This window comes from Haemaphysalis longicornis, unplaced genomic scaffold (assembly GCF_048455015.1).
Source record: "Haemaphysalis longicornis isolate Haplotype H1 unplaced genomic scaffold, Haemaphysalis longicornis Haplotype H1 scaffold_5, whole genome shotgun sequence".
NCBI lineage: Eukaryota > Metazoa > Arthropoda > Arachnida > Ixodida > Ixodidae > Haemaphysalis > Haemaphysalis longicornis.
In genome coordinates this window covers 68,553,398-68,569,548 of record NW_027526385.1, presented here as the reverse complement: position 1 = coordinate 68,569,548, position 16,151 = coordinate 68,553,398, and the positions used below count along the sequence as shown (strand labels likewise).

Sequence of the window (16,151 nt, the reverse complement as noted above, 5' to 3'; positions counted from 1 at the left end):
TGTACCTGGAAGAAGACATTTGTGTCTCTCTGTCTCTTGCAGCGAGCTAACGAATGTGAAGATTCTAAGAGAAACGGTGGATGACATTAGAGGGTTACAGCAGAGCGGAAGACCGATCCGGGTGCAATACCCGGTAAGCAACTGGCGGTCAACACTAGGTGTGCGCATGCACAGGTGTACCGGTTACAGTACCGGTACCGGTACGGGACTGGGAGCACTGTGTAGGAAGTTTCCACTTACTACTTTGTGCCTTATCCTCTTTGTAATTAGGGACCTAGGCGAGCTGACCAGGGGTATTCGCGTATCTGCTCCTTTCGTTGCAAATATCGTCAAAAGACGATAGTCTTTGTAGACATTTGCCAAAGAAATGCCCCCCTTTGCTTTCCCGCTCACATCTCATGCTGTTCCTGTACCGTCGCGCTCATCCCATGGTAAACGCACTAAAGGTTTCCTCAAGGCGATTTGAATTTACCGCGTTGCACTGCTACAGGCCGGCTTCCTCGATGCCAGCGCTGCAGTACGGCGGAGACTCGCGTGAATCGAGGCTGCCGACTACAAGCTTTATAGAACCGCGCGGCCGTGGTCCACGTGCGTTCCAAGCAGAACGTGGAACCTATAGCTAGTGGAGCCATCCGTTGCTGTTGCCGCGTGATTTATCATATGCCGCCAGGAGGTGGCGCGGGCAACAGCAGGTGGTGATTTTCTGCAGAAGGTGTAGAATATCATTCGATATCGAAAAACCAAACATTCATGCATTTTTAATAAAGTAACACTGTAAATATCCCTTGTGCACTAATTTCCTGTCTTATATTTGCGTAATGTGTTGTTCTTGTTCAACAAAGTTGACAAGTATGAACATATAAACCGAGCTTAGACGTTTACGTGTGGCTGTGAATATTTTTATTTATTTATTTATTTACACAATACTGTCAATCCCCAAGGGGGATTTTTACAGGAGTGAGCATACAGGTTCCAAGTTACAGAAAAGATGCGCAACTTGCGCAGGCAAATCACCAGGATTATTGCAATACTACAGTGCACATTCACATTAGGCACAATCAAAAATAATACAGTAAGAAGAAAACAAGTATGCATACTTAAACAATGCACACACCAAGATGCATACAAGCATCACATCACGTAGATTTCAAGGTATTCAGGCAATTCACATCACATAGTAATGACGCGCACCAATTGTATACGGTAAGTATGAACACCATCCATCAAGATACACAACCTAGTACACTTTTTTTAGCAAGTTCCGAAAATTTTTCAATGGTTGGTTGTTGAGTAATAACAGGCCCCAATGCATTCCATTCCCGAATAGTGCGTGGAAAAAAAGAATAGCTGAAAGTGTTGTTATTAAATGAATACTCTTCGAATTCCCAAGAATGACGTAAAAAAATAAAAAAAATTGCGCTATAGTCTATAAAAGACTATAGCGCAATATCTATTTCACTTTGGCCGGGTGGCTGAATCGAGTCACAGACACACAGACCGACAGGCAGGCATACAGACAGACCAAAATTTATGGGTTTATGTAGCCCAAGAAAGACTATCGTCTTTAAAAGTCGGACCGGAAGACAGGCTGCTGTTATAGATTTCGTCCTTGTTAAAGGGATCCTGCAACACTTCCCATCGACTACTCGGAATGTATTTTGAAATAAAGTCTATTGTCCCAGCAATCTCCTCCCGCAAGAATTATGAAAATCCGTTCACTATCACCGAAACTACGCGCGATGAAAAATCGCGCATGAATGTTCCCTCTCAACTCAACCGCGGACAACGCGACGAAAGCTGCGCGCTCTCTCCCGGAGAGGGGTGTGGCGCGCGGCGTTCTGTTCGGCGGCCTTCGATATGTCACAGGCCGGGGAGTTTCGTCCTTTTCCCCGCAATGTAGACGGGTCTATTTGCGGTCTGGTGCCACAAAAAAGCAGGCATGGTGGCCTGCTCGCAAGCGAGCGCTCAGGCTGGTAGGGCGTTTTTGGAGCAATAAACGTTTGTTGTCGAGTGGGCTCGTTGAAAGTGGAATATTTAGTTCGTCACTAAACTCCGCGCGCACTCAAAACAAAAGAAACACCAAAAGCATGCGGACAGGTTCAGGCATAGAATAGGTTCATACACAGCGCCGACGACGACTGATCGTCACAGGAAATGCCAAAATTTAGTCGCGAAGTTGACCGGCGACAGCCAATAGGACAGCCAGGACAGCCATGGCCCGATTGACGCCGCAGAGGCCATGCCAGGTGCGCATAATGAGGAGAATTGAAGAGAGAGCGCTTGGTTTTTCCGCGTCTTTCACGGCGATTTGCGTGCTTACCGCTTCACGTTCACGTGTAATATTTGGCTCGGGTGTTCCTGGAAATCTAATGTAAACGTCGCGCAGGTTTACTTGCGCTGCACGAAGAGTGTTGCAGGGTCCCTTTAAGTTGTTCGGGTGTACGTGAAAATGTCTTCCGATGCGTCTTGGTTCTAGTTTCAGTTCCACTGCAAAGACGACAAACCACGACATCTCTACCGGTCGGTTCTCGTATATGGCGATGTGAAGTTTCGGAATACAGCGCAGGCGTGATTTTCTCGCTCAGTTAAGCACCGTGTGTGTGAGCGTAAGGCGAGCCCACCAGCTCCACGTGGCGGCGGCTCTAAGCGCGCGAAATCCTTCGCCAATGCGGGTAATTAAATTTGAAGCCGGACGCGTAAACGTGGCCTCGCCGACGCGTGGGCGGCAACAGCTGTACACACGCTTCTCCACGCTACCACGGACGGAGGCGTCCAGCTTATGCACTGCGCGAGCCTAACGCCGCTTCTATTTTTAGCTATATTATATATCGCACAGGAGAGGGTGGAGGAACTTAATACGGGGGCGGCCGCACACGTCGTTCGGAGCGGCGAATGTTTTAATCGTTCGCCGATTATAAAACTCAATTAGCGTACAGACAAGCGCTTTGTCTCAGGTGCGGATGCAATTATCCGATATCAGGCTTATGTGCTGGCTGCGGTAATGGATGAGGATGTGTGTGTCCTTAAATGACCCTTCTCACTAAAATTCCTCGTGCCTTCATGCGTGCTTGTGTACGTAATTGGACCCAGGCCGCGACGATTTTCGCGCGGTTTAAAAGTGACGCAATCCTGACCCTGCTTGGTTAAAGAGGAGGAGGAGGAGGTAGCCGGTAGTGGAGGAAAAGGGAGTAGAAGAGGGGGGGAGGGGGGGGGGCGTTTGTAGCTTGGGTTAAAGAACCATATCTAGATTGATTGATTGTGGGGTTTAACGACCCGACGCAACGCAATTGACGAGGCGTGCCGTAGTGGAGGGCTCCGGATTGATTTTGACCACTTGGGGATCTTTAACGTGCACCGAGATCTCGTGCACACGGGCGTTCTTGCTTTTCACCTCCGTCAGAAAATCGGCCGTCGCTGCCGGGAATCGAACCCGCGTCCTCGTGCCCACTGCGTCCATGGGGGTGGCCCCGACACCAGACACACTTTACAGAAATCAACCTCTCTCTCTCTCTCTTTCGCGCGCTCTCTCTCTCGCTCTCTTTCTCCGCGCGTGTGCACGTGTGTCATCGCCAAACTTTCAAAAATAGTTATTCCTTTATTCCTTTAGTTATCCCTTGGAATAACTATTCCAAGGAATAGTTATTCCTTGTTAAAATCATAGAATTTGATGCCGGGTGATTGGTGCATTCCTATTACCGAGTGTAACACTCACACATTGCTGTTTGGAGGTACCAGAAATACAGAATACGAGCGTGGTTCATTTGAAAGGTTGCGCCGTCGAAATAACGGCCGTGCGAATTTTCCAGTGTCGTCTCAGGGACCGGATTGTGCGACAGGCGGCCGCCGACAAAAGCTTCGGCGATTGTAATCGTTACTGTGGTCCTCTTCAACCTTTGGCGCTTTGACCACGGCACGCTGATAACGACGTTTTTGGTTTCATCAACGATGACGTCATGTGGCGGGAAACTTGAGTTTGTCAGAAGCACTACTCTTGTTTTGCGTGTGTTACCTAAAACGACGTCCCTCAGGACAGGATTCCAATTTAGCGAGGAATCAACGGCTAGTTGTCTTCTGATTGTACAAACATGATTGCCGTGTTCGACGCGTATGCGCCCACTCAATCATGGGGTGAGGAATTTCATTTTCCGCCACTATGCCATGTGTAGAACATGACTGTAAGCAAGAGGTGGAATAATCGCCATGGCCACCAGGAAAGCTGAAGGAAAGCCGTCCATTAGCCGCTCCCCCGCACTAATGATGTCATTCGAGTGATCGCAGAACGTCAAGACCGGGAAAGAAAGAAAAAAAACTGTGGTTGATTCCTCTGTCATAGGAATCGGTAAAACACGAAAGTGAAACGTGCGGCGAAATCTGCAGCTGAGCATGATTTGCGGGTCGGCGGCTGTCTTGTGGGTGTGCTTGGAGAGCGTCGTCCTGCTGGCGGGTCGCTTCGGCAAAGGTGCACTGGCGTCATTTTCATGACGGATGTGACGTCAGCGAAATCTTGGTGTATCCCGGCATAAAACACTTTCGGGTTAAAATATAAAACCCGAAAATGAACAACCCGAAGTATAACGTACTCTTTAGTAATAAAGGTTGCTTCCCCGCAAGAAGACCAGGTGTGCAGGGGTGCACCCTTTACAGGCCGCTTGCTTTGTGTGTCCGGGAATACAACACTTTCGTTTTAAAAAAAAATTTAGTGCAAGTTTCCAAGTTATCTGATGGCACACAGCAGTATTTTTTTGGCTGAGGTACTTAATGAAACCCTATTTTAAGTACTGGATGTGTTTTTTGACTACGTTCTTCAAGAATTTAAGATTTCAAGAAACGTTTAAGTTTCAAGAAAAGTGTTGCGGGGTCCATTTAATGCGTAAGCATTTTTAAGCCATTCCCTCCTAAAACCTGTACGTCCTTTTGTCCGTAACGAGCGCACGGATGCTCTCCATGCATATACATGGGCCGTATGGGGCACTTAATAAGATGCCCCGGGCGCTTTCATACGCTTCACATAATACAGTCCCCTAGGATCCAAGTCACCGAAGGCAAGTTTGTGTACGGAGATTAGCCTTTGGAAAGAATGTTCACGCACTGACGGATAACTTCCATCGCTAGTCCCCAGAAATGTGCTTAACTTCGTGCAGCTGAACCTGATTTGAAGTGCCGAGCCAGTTTCAAGCTGCCGCTTGAAATCGCGACAATCTGTGCGAGGGTGATCGTGCCATGATTTTTATTTTTTCTCTTCAAGTCACACAGACATCGCATTCCACGACAAACAAGAGCTATTTCGCTTACCTTGAGTTTCGTTTATTTCGAAAGTTTGGCGTTGCTGAGCGGTCCTGTTTACAAAATCGAAGCAATTGCCGCGTTGTTGCCCGGCTTCTATTGTAAAAGAGGCGATTCCGTTTAACGCTGTAACGCCCCTTTTAACGGGATTCCGCCCCATTTGTCGCGAATCTGTGCGACAGAAGACGCTCGCGCATCCCGATCCCGTTTGCGCGTGCTTCGCCGCGCATTTCGTAACACGCGGGGGAAAAAAGAATCCCCATTGCTGCAACAGGCTTTTCGCGCCGCGTAAATCGGCGGCGGCTTCCCTCCGGGCATCTGACTTTCTCCCGCGCGTATACAGCCACCCCCAAGCCATGCCGAGCCAATCCGTTTGTTTGTCGTCTGCATTTGTGCCCGGTGAAGCGCGGCACGCAGTCACGGCGGAAAAGCAGCTTACGGCGGTGAACTCTGAAATCCCGGCCATGCAACCTGCACCCCCTCTAGGCCTTTTGTTTTGTGCGTTTATGCTTTGTTTTGTTTTGTTTTTTGTTTTGTGCGTTTATGCAATGTTTTGTCTTGTGCGCAGAGCGTGGGAGGTTGCGTCCAGATGAACTTGTCTTGCGGGATTTCTCTCCACGCACAGCCTCCTGCCCCGGGCCAGAAGAAACAAAGCTAAAGGAAGGACAGAATCAACGCTCCAAAAGGACTTCGAAGGCGCTTCTTTTTTTTTTTTTCGTTAATACTGCCATTTATCCATCTTCGCGGACGTTTCTTGTTTTTACTTCGGTCGTGACACACCGTCGAGCGAACCGAAATTGATCCAAGACGGCCTTTGATTCAATTCGAAGCACGTTCCTCGGCTCGATCCCGGGAGGGGTGAAGATGTCGTAGAGAATGGGGGAAAGAATCAACGGTTGGGGAGGCGGGGATGAGGAGGGAAAGGTCCCCCCGGTCGTCAGGATTTTGTGCGCACTCACGTTTATTGAATAGCCTCCCGCACGACTCGGGCTTCTTCTCCAATCTGTTCCTTTTCGACTTGGCGCAAGCCAGCCTTTCAGGGAAGCGGGCAAGTGAGACCCCGCGCATTCAATATGGTCGCGTTTTACTATTGCTGCGCCGTGTCCTGGGCCGGCTGGCTTTTTCGGGGCAAAATGGCGAACGCACAAAAGACAACCTAAGATATGCCGTGGGGGGCAGCGAACCGTGTTTGTGTGGCATTGAATGGGATAGTTCAAAGGACGCCGCTTTAACCCCCCTCCTCCTTGTACCTCCCGTTTTTGTTTTGCGCCTTTCGGTCCCATAGCGCGGTCATGCGCGGTCGTTTCGCTTTTGAATTTGGCGCGCTTTTGCCCGTGGCCGCCCGAGCGATATAGGTTTTGTCCGCTCGGTGGAATGGCCATATCGTGACCGTCGTTTGCACGTTTGACGCCAGTTTTGACGGATACCCTGCTGTTTTTAGAAACGTGAGGTAAGCCAGCGTTGATGCGAGCTTCATATCGGCACGTAGGAGGTGGCGCCAACTTTAGATCTGCGTCTTAGTAATGTGGTCCTCTGTTCGTGCCTCTGCCATTGACGTGCGTTTTCTCGAAGCAGTGATTCGTCGTTATAAAGAAATCGCTTTATTCTAATTTCTGTCCCCGCTGTAGCGCATAAGAGCACATTATAACTTGCTTTACCGAGATATCGCTTATAACGAACTCAGTTTTCTGTTCATTACCTCGTTTACTGTATTTGAGCGAGCCTGCACATCAGACCTGAGTTCCTGGTCGTACCTGAAACGTAGCACGCTGGAGCACTAACGTAAGAACTGCACCTCGCTTATGTTAATGCCTAAGTGAATTCGAGTACCGAATGTAAGTAAAAAAACGTTTTTATTTGGACTGGAACAGATAGCAGCGTTGGCAAGCTTTTATGAGCGGCTCCAGCATATTGTAGCGTGGCACAAACTCGAGAAGATGATGTTGGCGGTAAAAGGACAAACAGATTTATTAAAAGCGAACTTGTGCCTCACTAAAACGAACGTCCTAGTGCCGCTGCCACCGAGCTCTATCTCGCGCCGCCGGTAGACTCCCTTCTTCTTCTTCAGCCCGTGGCGTGTTGGTTGGTTAGTTGCTCTACGAGGCATCCTTTCATTCTTTTCTTTTTTTTTTTTGGCCGGGCGCGTACAACAGGTCATGCCGTGACAATATTCTGACTTCCAGCAGCTGGATTCCGGGCGCAGTTCGCTAATTGGAAAAAAGCTGGTTTGCTTGACCCGGACACTGACTCACCACCATGAACATTTTTCCATACGACTTCAATACGCAGTTGCTTACAGAGCGGCAGAGAGGCGGCGTTCCCTTACAAAAATGATTGTTGAGTTTCATAAGAAATTTTGTTGAATTCACTCAACAAACATTGTTGAGTATCCAAAGAATTTCTGTTGAGATTGTGTTGAGGATTTGTTGAGTTTTTCAGGAAAAGTGGCCACCGTGGTTTCATTGATTTTCCGTTGAATTTCTTACGTCGAATTCCTATTGAGTTTCTGTTGCCTTTCCGTTGAGTCTCCAATGAATTTCGTATTGATATTTTGTCGAGGTTTTTATGAGTGCCCAATGTGTTTCTGTTGATATTTTGTTGAGATTTTTACGAGTGCCGCATGCGTTTCTGTTGATATTTTGTTGAGATTTTTACGAGTGCCCCATGCGTTTCTGTTGATATGTTGTTGAGTTTTACACGAATGCTCAATGTGTTTCTGCTGCGATTTCTTTCAAAGGTTTTTGCGATCATTGTAGGTTGAACAAGAATCTACATTTTACCGCACCACCAATACACGAGTTTATGGTGTGGCAGTAGTGCATGCCATGTGACTAAAAATTCTGCCTCATGCAGACATGCAAAAAGAAAAACAAGGTGTTCAGCGTGCACTGTTTACTTTATTTCCCGATTCAAAAGCGATGATAGGTTATTTTTTATGTAACCGGCGCTCACACCTGGAAACTTCTGGCCCGTGTAGCCTGCAAGAGATAGAATGAATTTATGATTTACTATAAAAAATGAAAACGTGTTCTGCAAGTTCGCAGAATTAGTAATAAAAGTGTGCAAAAATAGACACTTTCCCAAAAAGCATAAAAGGGATGCACTGATCTCACTGTGCACATGAAGAAAAACGGGTGATTAGCTACAAGTTGACAAAGATGACAGCTTTGTTCTTGGCACTCTAAATGCAAATCATGTGCACTCACCGACCACAGCCTTCACCCGCACCTGGTCCAACCCTGGCTTTGTAGGAGCGTCGCCCTGGGCTTTGCCTTTCCCTCCAAAGAAAGTTTTCCCCTTGAGCTCCTCCGGAGTGAAGACATGGCGCAAAAGAGCCCTGGCAAATTTGCCAGGGCCACTCGCACACGCATGCACCAGCTGATCCAGGTACCCCTTCTCAATTAGCACACCGCCCCCAATGTCAACCTGCGAGCAGAAAATAAAACCGAAACAGTTGAACGAACATGAACTCCAGGATCGAGACAATGAGGAGTTTGAGTAACCATGAACAATTTCTCAGAATATTACGGTAATTCATTTACAGATGTTGGCATTGATCCACTAAAAATTCTTTTCGAATAGATTTAATTTAAATGTATATTTTTAGTTTTTATGGGTGAACATGCATACCTCAACATGCTTTCGGCTTGTTTAAACAAGCGTTTCAAGAATTCATTAAACTGTTTGCCAAGTGCCCACTGCAGTACACCGTGGGTGTATTGCTTTGTGGTAGAAAGGCAAAAAAAAAACCATTTGGGTGCTGTTAGGTCAACTGGATGAAAGGTTATGTGGCTAAAATAGTCAGATGGCTGTAATGCACACGAAGTAGGCAGTACGATGCCTTGCCCTGACTCATGCAACTATCCATAAAAAACTGAGCTTTTTTTAGCACCCGATTCAGCAAAATAAAATGAGCAGACTGTTATTGATTTTTTAAATTATTTAAATTGAAAAGAGTGAACCCTAGTTACAACTAGGCCAATTTGCTCCTTCATTTTTTCATTGGCGAGCAGTGCACGAGGGTCATACGCGAAATGTGGTTTGCGGCGTGGTGCTAGCAGGAACTTTTTGTGTGGCTGGTGTTCTTTCTGCAGGATTGTGGGTTTGCGAATGCCTTGTCGTAAGGAGTACCCAGCATTGTTTTTGGTTCGAAATTTCGCACTGCGCTGTTCACGCCTCCTACAACCACAGACACGAAGCAGGCTGCACGACGAATGCTAGCACAGCGAGTTTTTTTTTCTCTTGAAGCAAATGCTAGGGCAGTGCTTGAAGATGGTCTGACTTGGCGTGACAATTGGACAGGTGCGGACAGCGGCTCAGATAAGGTAATTTTGCACTGTCTGTGTCATCTCCGCGCGCTGATTGCCTTATTTTTTTTTTTCATTGCTTCAAATGACTGTGGCTCGAATAAGGAAAATTTATGCACTTAAAGCTGCAACGATATTTCATGTGGTGGTGGCGTGTGATAAGAGGCACTGTTTTTACTGTGCCCCCCCCAGGCATGCTGTGCACTTCTTGAGGAGTACGAGAGTTTGAGAGGTGCTCTAGTGACAGTGTTCTGGTATGTTGAGCGCATGACCATCCTCCACCTGAGCTTCCAATGCTGAGCGATTATGCACAGGATCTGGGTGGAAACGACTGCGAGGTAAGAGTGCAATAAAATTACATACAGTGGCGGTGACAGAGATTCCACCTGGGGGACAAAGATTTTCAAGTGTTTTCTTTTCAATGTAGATGAAGCATAAATTATAATTGATTGATTCTCGGGTTTAATGCACCAACGCTACACACACTGTGAGGTGAGCCATAGTAGAGGGCTCCGTATTAATTTTGACAACCTGCGCATCTTTACATGCGCCGAAATCTCGACCACATGGGCATATTTTGCAGCAGACATGATAGACAAGAATTTCCATCCTGCACTGGGCGCCACCAATTCTTTCGGACTGCGGGGCGAGCAGACGACGCTGAGTCCCACGCTGTTGCTCCGTGCCATGCGTGAATATCAGACGCCCAGAACGGCATCGAAAATCGGTGTCATTTATTTGGCATTTCAGCAGCAACAAGTTTAGCAGTGCCTAAGGAGAACGTTTAATTCTTCCAAGAGGTGTCCCGTTTGCCCATCAATTCTGTTCCTAACCCGCTAAGGTGGCGGGCCAGTCCACACCACTTTGTCCTGACAGGCATTGCCTGTGAGGCCACGTTTCGTCCTGCCAGCAGGACGCCTGACCTTTTTATCCTCAATTGATGTTTATTTTCGGAATTCTGGGAAAATTGCCGTCATTGCCTTTTACTTGGCGATGTTCAGAAGCTACTTGTCCGGGCAGGCGTGATTACGTCGTTACTGGCTGCACCAACAATCAGCGTAAGCGCAAAGTGCTCATGCAAGAACCGTGCGAAGTGCACCATGACAAAACAAGTGTCTGCATGTGCGGAGTCTATTGGCTGCACAAATTTCCTGCGTCGCTTGAGTGTCACCGTAAATGGGTCGTCGCGCTAAATCGCAGACTTAGAGCCTGGCAAATTTGCCAGAATGAGCCCGGTGGTACGCTGCTTTTGGAAGCGCTGTTTAATCACCCTCATGCTCAATCCTTATCGCACGTTTCTGTTCTTTGGAGGTATGTTTGGTCCGTTTCATCGACGGGAAGCCATCGAAAATCAATCAGACACTTATGCTGCAGCTTGGGTACGCGAAAAATTCTCAAGTAACCCTTGTGAAAACCATGCTGATATTCGAATGTGATATTATAAATAATTAGCAACTTGAGAGTGGATGAAATGTTCCCTGACCTAGCGTATGGTGCTTGTTAGGAAAATTTAATGGTGAAGTACCGTCCCTGATTTAAAGACTGGTGCTACCTCGGCTATCCTCCAATCGCTGAGAATAGTGCCTGTCATGAGAGACTGCGAAAAAAGTGCCGACAAAATCTACAGACTGCAGTATGTACTTTTCGGTATAGTGTGATTAATAACAGTATGATCTGAAGTAGATAATATTGTAAGCTTACTTAAAATGGAAAGTAGCTCCACACCAGTTTGTATTGCAAATTCAAAACCATATCGAAAATCCTAAATGTTTGCTTGGCTTGATTACATACGGATACTTGCTTCAAAGTCAGTTCAATTTCTATTCTTGCACTTTAGCCATTGGCCCCAGATTCGCTTCAATATCCCTGCTAAGCAATGACACACTCAAAATGCACAACACTGCTTCATGACACTGTTTCAAATAACCAGGGGCTAGAGCACTGCTAACAGGTATACATTATGACAGGTTCCAACATGAAATAACTAACCTGAAAGTACATAATCAGTGGGTGCACTGATGTGGCAGCGGTGCCTGGACCGACGCGTTGAGCAAATGCGCTGGCTTCTGAACGGGTGGTCCAAGCGGCCAGATGATGGATGAAGGATTGACTATTCCTGGCGGCAAAGCGTACCCAGCACCAAGGAAAGGCCAGGCAGTACTTGGGTACAGCAGGTGCAGTGTCAGTTGGCCACGGAGGGCCCTGGCAAAGCCTTTGAAACTGGACTGAAAGCCAGCCAGCCAACCCGGACAGCCAGCAGCAGCACCTGAAAGTGCATAATCTGTGAGTGTGGTGGCACTTGATGAAATACAAGAAAAGCACACACAAACCACGAATGCTTACATTAAGCAGATTATTAATCGTTAATGAGTAACCTCCAAGGCCCTAATAAGAACATTCCCGCAACACCCAAACTGAAATTCAGGTCACAGTAATGTATTTATTAGGCACGCAGGTTCTGTGAGTGGGGTATGCCTGATATATGCAAAGCTCACTGCTATGCTAATTTGCATGGAACGCTTGCTAGCAGCCCATATGCATCGCTAGCTTTCAATCGGAACTGGTGTGTACTAGTTGAGGCTCCTCCATTTCAATGCCTGGCTTGCCTTTGCAAGTTCGATTCTCCAATATAAATAGAGTTGAGTGGGCAGGCGCCCCTGCGAGACCACGCGCGCGCATTTCACCTTCAATTTCCACGTATGTGAATGTGAGCTTCACGAGTACGGCACGCATACCACGACGCATATCGCGGCCCGAAGACCACGAGACGGGTCGCGACGGCGGCAGCCGGTCTAGCGAGCGTAATAGCTGCGAAGCGCACTGCACGGAATTAACAGTCGCCGCAAAGGCACTGTTTGAGAGACACATAACAAACAAACGCCCCGGTGTTTGCGTGAAGAGCCTTGCGTGATGTCAAATAATTAGCTGTCGCGTTCTACAGCGCGAGCATCGCAACAAAGGTTTAGCTTCAGCGTAAATTGATGCTGACGGCTGCGGAAACGGTAGACTGGTAAATCCAAGGCGCCAAACAAGTATGCTATATCGCATAGGCTCTGAGAGCAAATGAGATGGGGGTCTACCGAATTACTGACCCATAAGCACCAGAACTCGTTCCGAACAAGAACAGAAAAACAAAAAAATGCGTACTCACCCCAGCAGAAACGACGTTTCCCGCCTAAAATCCTTCTTCACGCTGGTCTTCCCCTTCAAGGACACCGACACTTTGTTCGGACGCAATGTCATCCACCTTTGACGCGCGATGATCGTTCTTCCCGTTCCCGCGTGTTCAACACACGCGTAGGATCACCCTATAAAGCTTTTATAACTATGATTTAAGCTTGAAATAGATAAAACTGAACAATTCGCCCCAGCTACCACTCCGCACAAAACCAACTCCATAAACAAACACACAAAAAGGGAGTGATAGTTGCCAGACTGCAAAGCAGCATTTCTATGTTTGACGAAAATTGTGTTATTGGTAATTAACTTCCTGCTTTTAAAGTATTAAAAGTGTTTATAACTTGAATTTGAGGTTTTTAAACGCATAAGCGAATAACAGTAAACTAGCTGACATATATACTTACATTGTAAAGAAGGTTTTAAAGTTAGTTTTGGTTTTGTTTTCACGGCGGGTTTCTCTACAGAGGAGGTGCGAGAAAACGAACTACTTTGGGTTTTGGAAGAGGGTGGCAAACGTCGGTGTGATTGAAAGCAAGGAACAGGCGCTAACTATGGTTTTAAAAAAGAAGAGGTAATAAAACCTTCACCAGGAAAAAAAAAAAAAAAAGAAAAGTACGACGAGGATTCGAACCATGGACCCTCAAAACAGTAGTCGGAGGCGTAACCACTCGGCCATACAGGCGGAACTTCAGCGGGCGACTAAAATGGTTGTACAAGTACGTAAGCCGGCAATGAAAATTGTCGTTTGTGTCTAGTCAATGCTGCATTTTTGGAATTCTGGCCGTTCTAACCCTTGTTTCTCACGCACCGATCTTGCAGACGAGGTCACATTGTTATGCTGTATTCGGGTGGTCGCTCTGATACTCCGACTCGGAGTACGCCGATGCGCCGCTTCCCCCAATCCGAGCAAGAGTCACCGCTCCCCAACCGAACGCGTACCCGATCTTGGAGTAGCACGCGACCGTGGCGCCGCGGCGCGGCCAAAACGGCAACTGCAAACAGCCAGGCCGGCCAAGGTGTCTCAACAAATGGCGCCCTCCGTATCGGGCGTGTTAGCTCCAAAACAAAGTTCCCCGACATCAGCCGAGCGCCTTTTATTCGCAATGATTGAAGGTAAGAATAGGTGTGCACAACCTTGCGAACGTATTCCTGCACTTTGAACACTGGAAGTGGTTCGGCGAACCACTTCGGCGAACCACTGGAAGTTCGGCGAACTTCGCAGCGTAAACGTGCGAGTCGTCGTCGTCGTCTGAGCTGCTGTCCTCCCCGGCGTCGATTTCGAGCTGCAGAAGTAGCGGAGACGGCTCCCCCTACACTCAACAGGCGTCTCCGTTTCGACATGATGCGGAGAATAGCACGAGAAGCAAAATCGTCGAAACACTCCCACAACTAACCGCTGTCGAGGCTTCAGCACAGAAAGGGAGGATTCAGCGAACGCCACCGGCTGAGCAGGCGAGCGGGGCGAGCCCGAGGCGAGCCGCGGTAGCCGGGGTCACGTGACCCAATCGCCTCCGGATTTCGGCGGCACTCCAACTTCGGAGTCAGAGCAGTCGGAGGTGCTCGGAGTGGAGTACGACGCTCTGAGACGACCAACCGAACATACGTCGAGCGCTCGATTTCGACCACCCGAACACGGAGTCGCTTTTCGGAGTGCTCTAGAGCGCTCTAAAACGACCACCCGAATACAGCATTAGTACTCCGAGCGATTGAGCCGGAGCTCCCTTATTTGACTCAAGCAAAGCTATCGCAGGTCACCCGCGATCTTTTCTTCGCAAGCCACGGTAGCCACGAAGGAAATGGCATGCGCCGTTGGAATTGTGGTGTTGGTAACGCTTGTTTGTCACGCACCGATCTTGCAGACAAGCAACATCGCGCTAAAACTACAAGCGATGTCACTCCTGGCATTTCAGGCGCATACAGCAGCGAAAACCTCTGAGCTTGTAACAAGTTGGGGATAATGCAAGGCAATATTAAAGAGACCGAAGCATGCAGTGGCGGCGACGTAATAAGTGCAGCAAACAGGTACTGTGGGCGGCAGCGACGAGCGAAAAAGATGTAACATGGGCCGCCCCCGCCGGCCTGCGCAGAAATGGAAACACGATGGAAACACGCAATCGAAAAAAACTGTCCGGCCGATTCAGTTTGTTGTTGACGAAGAGCAAACGAGGCTTCAGCAACAAACGATTGTGCTTGCCGTGGTATGAGTCAAAGCATATCTTGACATCGTTATGCTATCGTCCGTCTAGAAGGGAAAAATCAGAACGCAAACGTTTACGTCTAGCGTCTATACCAGATATAGACGCTGCTGTTTAATGATATCTGGAGACAAATTTTTAGCTGGTGGTCGAAGCAGCGGATATTTTGTAGTGTGGACAAGTGAATTTTATGGGTTAACTGAATGGCTGAAATTGAAATATGCACTCTAGAAACATTGATAAAACAACAGTATAAACAAGAATTTGAATTTTGTTCGATCACACTGAAAGTGCAAGTTATCAGAGTTTGTACTGTACTTTACCTTGTGCTGTATCTTGTACTTTGCATGCTTCCAATGCTGACAAGGCAGAACATATATTGTCTGCGAGATGTTACACAAAGCATCAGACATGACGCGCTGATTTGTGCGATATGTGACATGTTGTAAGAATACCTTGAAGACATGTTGCAGAACGTCTAGGACTCATCGTTGAAATCTTTATATCATGAACATGTTGTTGATCTTCGACATGTTGTTTGAATCTTTACGATATCAGACCTTTATAATCTTGCAGTATATCGACATCTAGTAGAAGTCCTTATCATTAAAGACATGTCGTTATACTTATTCGACAAGTCGTTGAAATCTTTGCGATATTGGACCTTCATGATGTTGAGGACAACGAAATGTCGTTGAATTCATAAGGTGTCGACAACATGCCGTAAAAGTTATGTGATTTTCGTTGAAATCTTTGTGATATTGAAGACATCTCGAAATCGTTATGATATCATGCATGTCGTATGGATATGTTGCCATATTTTCAGCTGGGATATACGTACCGGTACAAGAAAGCGCTGAGAGTTGCATTGTGAAAGCTGGCTACCTGTACAAAATGCAACTTCCTTGAAAAATGCAACTTATTTAATACACTCACACTGCACAAAAATATGCTAAGATGCTGCCTAATTAGGCTCATACATCCAGGACAGTGGGTATTAAAGTTTTAGTGCACGTGGCTGACCATGTCGAAGAAGCATGCAGATAGTATTTGGCATCAGTTGCTGATGACTTGCCCACAAATAATCACCATGAGTCACTGAAAATACAACAAAAAGTCAACAAGAACTCCACAATAGAAAAATCATTGTGCGGACCACAACGAAAATTCCGTTGTGTTCTCAATG

General features: G+C 47.2%; 2 protein-coding genes across 3 annotated transcripts in view; one reads left to right on the top strand and one right to left on the bottom strand.

Moving 5' to 3' along the window:
• LOC144138391 (somatostatin receptor type 2-like) overlaps positions 1 to 16,151 on the top strand; it is a 217,463-nt gene that overhangs the window by 188,643 nt on the left and 12,669 nt on the right. The gene's annotated exons all lie outside the window — the stretch shown is intronic.
• On the bottom strand, positions 7,596 to 13,564 carry LOC144138390 (uncharacterized). Its single transcript, XM_077670651.1, has 4 exons — positions 12,742 to 13,564; positions 11,580 to 11,856; positions 8,490 to 8,709; positions 7,596 to 8,261 (listed from the first exon to the last, which is right to left on the bottom strand). The coding sequence occupies exons 1-4, from the start codon at positions 12,831 to 12,833 to the stop codon at positions 8,176 to 8,178; spliced, it is 675 nt and encodes a 224-aa protein (XP_077526777.1). The 5' UTR covers positions 12,834 to 13,564; the 3' UTR covers positions 7,596 to 8,175.

Coding starts and splice junctions, on each gene's coding strand:
- LOC144138390 (XM_077670651.1), bottom strand. CDS start 12,833: ATGACATTGCGTCCGAACAAAGTGTCGGTGTCCTTGAAGGGGAAGACC. Junction 11,857..12,741: donor GAAACGTCGTTTCTGCTGGG/GTGAGTACGCAT, acceptor ATGCACTTTCAG/GTGCTGCTGCTGGCTGTCCG. Junction 8,262..8,489: donor GCGGGTGAAGGCTGTGGTCG/GTGAGTGCACAT, acceptor TATCTCTTGCAG/GCTACACGGGCCAGAAGTTT.